At 39.1% G+C, this 10,010-nt stretch overlaps 1 protein-coding gene across 5 annotated transcripts in view; it reads left to right on the top strand.

Moving 5' to 3' along the window:
• Positions 1 to 3,147: 3,147 nt before the first annotated feature.
• PDLIM5 (PDZ and LIM domain 5) overlaps positions 3,148 to 10,010 on the top strand; it is a 220,156-nt gene continuing 213,293 nt past the window's right edge. For 4 of the 5 annotated variants that reach the window (XM_032631935.1, XM_032631934.1, XM_032631938.1 and 1 more), the window contains exons 1-2: positions 3,148 to 3,247; positions 6,360 to 6,497. In XM_032631935.1, the coding sequence (XP_032487826.1) occupies positions 6,402 to 6,497 (96 nt within the window). In that variant the 5' untranslated portion in view covers positions 3,148 to 3,247; positions 6,360 to 6,401. The remainder of the gene's footprint in view (positions 3,248 to 6,359; positions 6,498 to 10,010) is intronic. The other variant, XM_032631936.1, reaches the window with a different exon arrangement.

The following is a 10,010-nucleotide window of genomic DNA, read 5'->3' as shown; positions in this document are numbered from 1 at the left end:
AGAATCCTAAATTGCCACCAGAAAACTACTAGAGCAAATCAATGAACTTGGTAATGTTGCAGGAAAAAAAATTAATGCCACAGAAATCTCTTGCATTCCTATACACTAATGATGAAAAATCTGAAAGAGAAATTAAGGAAACACTCCCATGTACCATTGCAATAAAAAAGAATAAAATACCTAGGAATAAACCTACCTGGGGAGACAAAAGACCTGTATGCAGAAAACTATAAGACACTGATGAAAGAAATTAAAGATGATACCAACAGATGGAGAGATGTACCATGTTCTTGGATTGGAAGAATCAATATTGTGAAAATGACTATACTACCCAAAGCAATCTTCAGATTCAATGCAATCCCTATTAAATTACCAATGGCATTTTTTTTTTTTTTTTACAGAATTAGAACAAAAAATCTTAAAATTTGTGTGGAGACACAAAAGACCCTGAAGAGCCACAGTGGTCTTGAGGGGAAAAAAATGGAGCTGGAGGAATCAGACTCCCTGACTTCAGACTATACTACAAAGCTACATTAATGAAGACAATATGGTACTGGCACAAAAACAGAAACACAGATCAATGGAACAAGATAGAAAGCCCAGAGATAATCCCACGCCCCTATGGTCAACTAATCTATGACAAAGGAGGCAGGGATATACAATGGAGAAACGTCAGTCTCTTCAATAAGTGGTGCTGGGAAAATTGGACAGCTACATATAAAAGAATGAAATTAGAACACTCCCTAACACCATATACAAAAATAAACTGAAAATGGATTCGAGACCTAAATATAAGACCGGACACTATAAAACTGTTCGAGGAAAACATAGGAAGAACACTCTTTGACATAAATCACAACAAGATCTTTTTTGATTCACCTCCTAGAGTAATGGAAATAAAAATAAACAAATGGGACCTAATGAAACTTCAAAGCTTTTGCACAGCAAAGGAAACAATAAACAAGTCGAAAAGACAACCCTCAGAATGGGAGAAAATATTTGCAAACGAATCAATGGACAAAGGATTAATCTCCAAAATATATAAACATGCAGCTCAATATTAAAGAAACAAACAACTCAATCCAAAAATGCGCAGAAGACCTAAATAGACATTTCTCCAGAGAAGACATACAGATGGCCAAGAAGCACATGAAAAGCTGCTCAACATCATTAATCATTGGAGAAATGCAAATCAAAACTACAATGAGGTATCACTTCACACCAGTTAGAATGGGCATCATCAGAAAAGCTACAACCAACAAATGTTGGAGAGTGTGTGGAGAAAAGGGAACCCTCTTGCATTGTTGGTGGGAATGTAAATTGATACAGCCACTATGGAGAACAGTATGGAGGTTCCTTAAAAAACTAAAAATAGAATTACCATATGACCCAGCAGTCCCACTACTGGGCATATACCCAGAGAAAACCATAATTCAAACAGACACATGCACCCCAATGTTCATTGCAGCACTATTTACAATAGCCAGGACATGGAAGCAACCTAAATGCCCATCGACAGACCAATGGATAAAGAAGGTGTGGTACATATATACAATGGAGTATTACTCAGCCATAAAAAGGAACGAAATTGGGTCATTTGTAAAGACGTGGATGGACCTAGTGACTGTGATACAGAGTGAAGTAAGTCAGAAAGAGAAAAGCAAATATCATATATTAACGCATGTATGTGGAACCTAGAAAAATGGTATAGATGAACCGGTTTGGATGGCAGAAATTGAGACACAGATGCAGAGAACAAACGTATGGACACAGGGGGGAAAGTGGTGGGTGTCGAGGGGTGGTCGTGTGATGAATTGGGAGATTGGGATTGAGATATATACACTAATATGTATAAAATGGATAACTAATAAGAGCCCGCTGTTTAAAAAAATCAATAAAATAAAATTCAAAATTTCAAAAAAAAGACAGCAATGGTTACTGCACATAAAATAAAATAATGTCTCCTTACCCACATTAAAAAACAGGCAAAATTAATTTTAATTATATGTTTAACCAAATAAAAAAATTTTTTGTCATTTCAACATGTAATCAATGTAAAATTATTAACGACATTTTACATTATATTTTTCATTATAAGTCTTCAAAATCTACTTCAACTATAGCTCAATTTGGGCACTACATTTTCAGTGGTAAAGTGAAATCTAGTCCTTCCCAAACAATAAAGTTTGTGTTTAATGGAAGCATGTTATCCTACTTCAGGTTTTAAATTTAAATTAAACTTACATAAAACAAAAAATTCAGTGCTTCAGCTGCAGTAGACACATTTCAAATGCTCAATAGCCACACGTGACTAGTGGCTACGGGTTTGGACAGAGCATAGTTTTGGGTCTTCTCTAGAATTTTGTTTGCACTTCTAGGAGACTCACGGACCCCATGAGCCTTGCTTTACGTGTCCCTTGGTTAAGAATTGTCCTTTTCACATTTTATAAGCCAATTCACTCTTTAAAAGAAGCCTACAAGTTACTTTCTGTATGTTCACTGAACATTATTCAAATTTGCTCATGAATAAATTCCTTGGGCTAAACCAAGCAACTTTACAGAAACTGCGAAGTGAACTATTGATCTGGATTTAGAAAAATAAGCTGAGGCTATAATGGTTGAACCACTTTTGGTCGCTGCTGTTTATCACGGTCTTCTGGTTTGATAAGAAGATTTAACTTCTAGATATTAAAGTTACTGATTTTCCCTTTCTGACAAGTAAACTTTAAGCGTCTTCACTTTTCAGGGCACATAAAGCTCACCCAAAAAACCAGGCAGTGGCTGCTGAACTTGCATAGATAGGAATTTATCCAAAGCCCTCTCCTATTTTAGCCAAAGCAACTGCTCGCCAATTCAAAGTTTCTTTAGAGAGAAACGCATCCACTATAAAACAGGCAGGGGGAGCGGACTTTTGCCAGGTACTGCTCAAAACCCCCTAAGACTACTGCCACCGAAAGTCTGTAGCGCAACTGTTTTACTTCAGCTCGCCGAAGCAAGCCCGCTCGCTAGGCGCCGAAGCAAGCCCGCTCGCTAGGCTCCGCAGCACCCTTCTCCCAGCGCCTCTCACCCCTGCTCGGCCCGGGGGCGTGGCCGGGGAGGAGGGGGCGTGCCTTGGCTCGGGGGCGGGGCCTGTGGGGTTGGGGAGCCAGGAGGCGGAAGTTCCCGGAGGCCGTGGGGACGGCGTACACACCACGAGTCACTTGTCAGCGCTCGTCTGAGGCGGAGGCATCGCCGCGCCGGATCCGAGGTGAGTGGCCGCCCGCCGGCGATGCGCGTCTCGGATCCCCGATAGGGAGGAGGGAAAGAAGGGGTCGCCGTACGCAGAGCGCGTGGAGGGAAGCCCAGCTAGTGGAGAGGAGGGGGCGCGCCTCGCGCCAGGTGGCTGCTCAGGTGTTTGCCGGACGCCGATCAGCGGAGGTGGGAGAGCGGCGTGGGAGCGGGCCCCAGACCAGAGGACGGGCACTGGAGCTCGGGCGGATTGGGACGAGAGCGGCGGCGTCGCCGGGCACGCACCTAGGCGTCCCGAGACACTCGCGTCCTGCGCGAGTCTCCCGGGGGTGTGGGGAGGAAGCGGGTCTAAACGGGAACGGCGTGCTGATTTTTTATTTGCTCTCACGCTACTGAGAAGCATTTATTTTCCCCCGAATATTTAGGATTGTGTAACCTGTTAGGGGACAACTTCCGTGCGTCCAGAAATAAAGCTTGTTTAAGAAACAAATCTGTCATGAACGCCAGATTTATTAGTGCTCGCGTACTTGGTGGGGCTTTTTTTAAAAGACTGTGGTCCCGTTCGTTTGACAGTAAGTGGGAAAAGGAAGGGCGTATGGACAGGGCAGTCCTTGGAAAGAAAATTTGTGGCTGCGCTGGGCAGGGTAGGTCTCGGGTGTGATCGCCAGAGCCTCTCCCAAGTCTGCCTTCCTGACCACGGGGACGTTGGAAGCCGCCTGCCTAGGGAGCAGCCGGCTTGGGAACCTTATTTGGCAAACAGGGCTAGGCGTGAACCTCTCTGCTGGAAAACTGTCTCGTCGGCTACTTTCACCCGGTGCCTGTGGCTTTAGTTCTTCCACTCTACCATCACAGTCGCTCAATCTGGGGAAGAAGAGGATCTCAAGATACAGCTTTAATTTCAGACCCTTCTCGGAGAAATTCATCATGAGTTCTTTCCCTTCTCCCACCCACCGAAGAAGCTGGGCTAGGAGTGTGGGAAATGCCAGGCTTCCTGCCTAAGTACTAGAGCGAAGACATTGTTTGGACTTTCCCCTAAAAGACAATCCAGCACGGTACAGAAGTGCCAACATTTTCTACGTGCTTGAAAGCAGAAAGGCTGCTCAATATTTCCTGCCTGCTTGGTATTTAAGGAAGGGTTCGGGCACTAATATTACCAGACCTGGAAAAGGCCAATAGTATTAACAGTTGCTTTGGTTTCAGAATATTTTAAGGCACGTGAAGCTAGCAAAGGGAGAGTACTGGAAGGGAAACGACACTAGAAATGAACTGATGCTGGTTCTGTAGTGTGGCGGTGACCTTGCCAGTGCTAGAGATTTTAATAACAAATGGGAGAAATCAGGAAGGGAACTCACAAGTAAAGGAAGCTGCAGGTACATAGGTTGATATATGAATTAAACACATTTTCTTGTAGGGAACATTGGGATTAGAGGAAGTGGAACCTAACTTTCAAATTCTTCTCTTGACAAAAAGTTAAAGATTAAAAAAGAAGGAGGGGTAGGCTGCCTGTGAAATATCTGTTGGCTTTACACACTTTTGATTTATATTGTGTGCCATTATCCAGTCTTTCTCTACAAGTTCTCTAAAACTTTTATTACAGTGAGAAAGCAATTAGACTATGTGGCTCCTTACTATTTGTTTTTCACATATATCAAATAGCTTGATCTCTGGTTTGGCCTTTTCATCTTTTTAGTGTTTGTTGCATCAGTATTGACGTAATGTATTATTGGCTAGTAGTTCAGTGAACTACTATGCCAGTGGAAAAGCCCATTTTGTTTCTGGGCAGATGCAGGGCAGATTTTTACTGATTTTTCTTTAAGAACTGGACTTATATGAAAGTTTTGCCTCATTTTCTCCATATGAGAAGATGGAATCTGTTTGCTTTTAATATACCCAGTGATTCTCATATCTACATCTGCCACTGTTAATTTGGTGTGATGAAACAGAAATTTTCAATGGGTTAAAAAAATGGAATAATATTTTAAGACAGATAATAGGTGATGATTTGGCTGAATAGCACAGATTTTCCAAGGAAGTGTGTCTGAAACAGCTTTTTTAAAAAAAATGTGGTTTTAAAATTATTACACATCTGTTACATTATGTTTAAAGAGGGAAATAATAGGTGTCTTAGTATTACATTTTAGAAGACCTCCATTCCTCCCAGTTTCTCCCACTCACACATAACCACCATAACAACCAACACCAAACTCCGAGTCACACTATTTTTTCTTTAGTTTTTTTTTTGTTATATAGAAGTACTACCATGAGAGTCATGAGCGCCCTTCCAGCAAAACACAGAAGAAAGAAAGCACTGAAGCGCTGGTTCTTTTCTAAAGCTCTAATTCTTTCATGCATTAAGATTCACCTTTTATTCCTACCATGTTTAGTCAGACTTATACACTGTGTGGTAAATGCTCACTCCACTTTGCCTGACGAGGTGTGTATATAAAACAAAAAGCACGTTCTGATTGAAATATCATTGTGCTAGAGTATTGCCCATCATTGCCTGTCTGAAGAAAATGTAAATAATTTCTTTGCGTGGAAAATAACATGTCCCCAGAAGAGGAAATACAAGTTGTACTTGATAATTGGAGAGAATAGTTTTATGCATTAAAAAACAACTTCTCGTTTTAAAGAATTTAGAGTTTGGAAAGCATGAATGAGAGTCTACCGATTTGTAGTTCTTTTCATATGTTAGGATAACTTAGAATTTAAGTAAGTGAAATTGAAGGACTCTTGCTAACTGCAGGCAGAAGGACAGGGAAAATCATTTTGAATTAAACCTGAAATAAAGTTTTGTTCTTTTTTTGTATAAAATGAAGTGTTGTAAAGTACTTTGAATTAAAGTTTGTATGCAAGAAGCCACAAATTGTAGTGTAGCAAGTTGTAAAACTGATCAAATGTCTAGAAATATACTCTGATATGGAATTTTTAGACTATGGAAATTGGCATGAGCTTAGAGAATATGTATTAGCTCATAGATTCCTTTTCTTTGACTGAAATGAGAACTTAATATGACTTATTTTGCATATCCCCTCTTCCCCCCAAAACAAAATACTGAAAATCATTTAGTTGAAATATGAAATGGGTTTTAAAATAAACATTTTTGTTAACCATCTAATTTTCTTTCACAGTTTCTTTCATTTTGGGGCATTGGACTTTGAGCCATTAGAACCATGAGCAACTACAGTGTGTCCTTGGTTGGCCCAGCTCCTTGGGGTTTCCGGCTACAAGGTGGCAAGGATTTCAACATGCCTCTGACAATCTCTAGCGTAAGCAAACTTTACAGATTTTATTGTGGATGTTCATTCAATGCATAGTCCTAGAAACATCACGGCCGAGTTGTTGAATTCTCTGGTTGACCTGCGCTCTACTTAATAGAATTGCTTATGGAATATGATCTCAGCAAACTTAGTTATGTATAGTAAAGGATGGGCTGGGGAGGGAATTTAGCAAGGATAATTGATTTCAATTAAGCTTATTTTCCCCCGTCTTAATAATAAAATTGAAAGCATTTAACTGGGGGGACAGACTCCAAATCTTTGAACTGTGGCTAATTTGGGGAGTTCTCTGGACCTTAGTTTCTTCATATGTAATAGAAGTTTACACTGGGATTTTCACGGTCCCTTTCAGCTCCAAAAGCTGTTTATTAGAAACTGTTGATCAATATTGAATAAAATGACTGTTTTTGGTGTTATTTCCTCAGCTCGCTCTCTGGTGAGGGGTTAGTCTACAGTAAAATGGCCAAAAGCTACTTACCTATGAAGAGAAAACGAAGGGCTTGGATGGCCAACTAGATAGTCAGCCTTTGAATGCTTAAGATTTGGCTATTTACCTCATGGATTTAGTTTGAATGTATTCTGTGTATATATTTTAATGATATGTTTTCATGATGATAATGACACTGATGAAGGGAGTAATTATAGCTTTCATTTATTGAGGTTTGACTGGGTGTCAGGCATTGTTTCACTTTCCTCTCCAGTAGGTAATTATTGCTATTAATTACTTGTATAACATTTCAGAGGGTTTTTTGTGTATTCAAATAAATATGAATATCTATTCCCCTTTTACTTACATGGTAGCATCTTAATACACACTGTTCCACACATTACATTTTTCTCAACAATTTACCTTAGAGAGCTTTCCCTGTTACTAGAGTTTTTTTCTTTTTCTTTTTTTTTTTTTAATAACAGATGTATAGAATTCTTTTGTAGGGAAGTAAAATGTATTTAAGTAATCCCCTATTGAAAGGCATTTATACTGTTGCCAGTATTGCTATTACAAGTAATGCTTCAGTGGATATCATATATACATAATTATATATGTATAATTTTGATAGGTTATGCCAGTTTGCACTTTTGTGTAATACATAAAAAAATCTATTCCCCCAACAGCATTACCAGCAAACTTTTGGGTTTTGCCAAGTTCTTTACTTCATCTCAGTTAATTCTCACACCAACCTGTGAAGTAGTGGTTTTATTCTCATTGTAAAGAACTGTGCTGTGAGCTCCCATGGCTGGTGTGGAAGAACTGGCTTTCAAGCAGTTAATGCTCTGCTTCCTCCCCAGTAAGCTTTATCATAAATTTAGGTAGATTGCTTCTCTAGTTAGATATTTAGAGAGTTATCTTTTGGTTTAATTATATATGTACTTATTATTTAATTATATATGTGTGTATATATATATACACACACACACACACACACACACACACACACTGCTTCTTACAGTATGTATATCCAACTCGATTTTGAAAGATTAAAAATAAGTTTGTAACAATTATGTATCTCTATTAAAATACTTCAATCCCAGTTTACTAATGAAGTTTTCCTTGTTTCTTGGCTATGGATTTTTTTTTTTTTTTTTTTTTTTTTTTAAATTAATTTTATTTATTTGTTTTTGGCTGTGTTGGGCCTTCGTTTCCGTGCGAGGGCTTTCTCTAGCTGCGGTGAGCGGGGGCCACTCTTCATCGCGGTGCGCGGTCCTCTCACTATCTCGGCCTCTCCCATCGTGGAGCACAGGCTCCAGACGCGCAGGCTCAGTGGTTGTGGCTCATGGGCTTAGTCGCTCCACGGCGTGTGGGATCTTCCCAGACCAGGGCTCGAACCCGTGTCCCCTGCATTGGCAGGCAGATTCTCAACCACTGCGCCACCAGGGAAGCCCTTGGCTATGGATTTTTAAAATAGTTATCTTTATCAAATTCCATCTTGATTCCAGTTACTCAGATTTTACAAGGAAACACATGTATGTAATCCAGCCTGAAAGTTTTAAGACTTTGCCTGGTTGGATGAAATTTTAAATGTAAAGCATCTGTGTGAAAATGTGTCTTGTGATTTATTCCTGTTTGAGGGGGGCAGTATCTTTTTGCCTCCTACTGAAGAGCAATCATGAAGAAAGGAAGAATATTTGAATATTGTCTGTTTTCGCATTCTGTTTACATTATTTTAGATTAATTTTGAATATCCTAGTTTATGATAATGGACTAAAGAAAATTATGGTTTAAATGTTTCCATTTTTTCCTGCAAAAAAAGTGTAGAAACAAATTAACACCTCATGCAACACACTTTGTTGTTTGATTGTAGAAGTGCAAATGGAGTATGTAAATGTTGTACCATACCTTTAAAAAAGTTCTCTGTGCTTCAGTTTCCTGGCAGACAATCTGAGTTCCATGTTGTGATGCTGACACAACAGAACACTGTGTACATACATATGTGCCCTCTCCTGGCACAGAAGAAATGCTTTCCTTGTGTAGACAGAGTGTTAATTAAAGGATTTTGAACACACTGATTAAAAGAGACTACGGTAACAAAGCTGCTGAGTTATTTCTGTTCTCTTACAAAAGTCTCTGCCATCTCCTGTGACCTTTTTGGGCCTTGTGCAGTGGGGCATGCAATTCATTCTGGATTGGCGAGGAGAGGGAATGTTGGTGCAACTGTGCAGCTAGGCTGTTGGCCTTTCATTGTGGTTATTTTTAACCCCTTGTGTGGTTCAGTTTAAACGGGCCCAGAAACATTGCCTAATAAAGATGGGTGCCTAATAACTAATCCATATTGTGGCAGTAAGATTATTAATGTTATACCTCATCTTAATTAGTTCTCTGGTTATATTTATTCTGCCTTAATTATGTAAAATTATTGGGATATATTTCAGTGGTCACCAGATTATTTAATTAGTAGTATCAAGAAGCAATTAAAACCTGAAAGCATGCCTTAAAATATGTAATTTAGTGATTCTCTTATTTTAATAATGTATGTGGAATTCTTAACAAGGTCTGGCATGGTATTCTCTCAGTTGTTATCTTTTACAATAATATGAAATTAAAAAGAAAAAATTTAGAGACTTGAAACATCAAATCCCCCATAATTTTAGGGAACATAGCAGTTATATATTTTTTTACTTACAGTCTGTTGGAATTGATAAAGAAAAATAAACTTACAGGTTTGTGCTTCGCTAGGAACCTGCATCTATATATAGTTCAAACGTGTACAGTATTTCCCCTGGTCATGTATTATTATGATGAACTCCAAAGGGCTCTTTGCGTTTCCTTATAATATTGGAACTCTGTGATATCAAATGTATTTGAGATAAATAAGCCATTGGCTGGGACTTGAACATTCTGTTTTCTTGAGATTTCGTTACCAGCATAGGAATATATGGATTATGACTTGATTCGTAAAGCATACAAACTGTAAAATTTTAACATTACTCTCAGATTTTGTTCCCCATCTCTTCTGTATGAGTTTTGCATACTTTTTTAGTAGGTGGGTTTCTAGGTGATTCTAGGTG

The sequence above is a fragment of the Phocoena sinus genome, chromosome 5 (genome assembly GCF_008692025.1).
Source record: "Phocoena sinus isolate mPhoSin1 chromosome 5, mPhoSin1.pri, whole genome shotgun sequence".
Taxonomy (NCBI): domain Eukaryota; kingdom Metazoa; phylum Chordata; class Mammalia; order Artiodactyla; family Phocoenidae; genus Phocoena; species Phocoena sinus.
The sequence above is the reverse complement of the archived record's forward strand: the minus strand, read 5'-3'. Positions and strand labels throughout refer to the sequence as shown.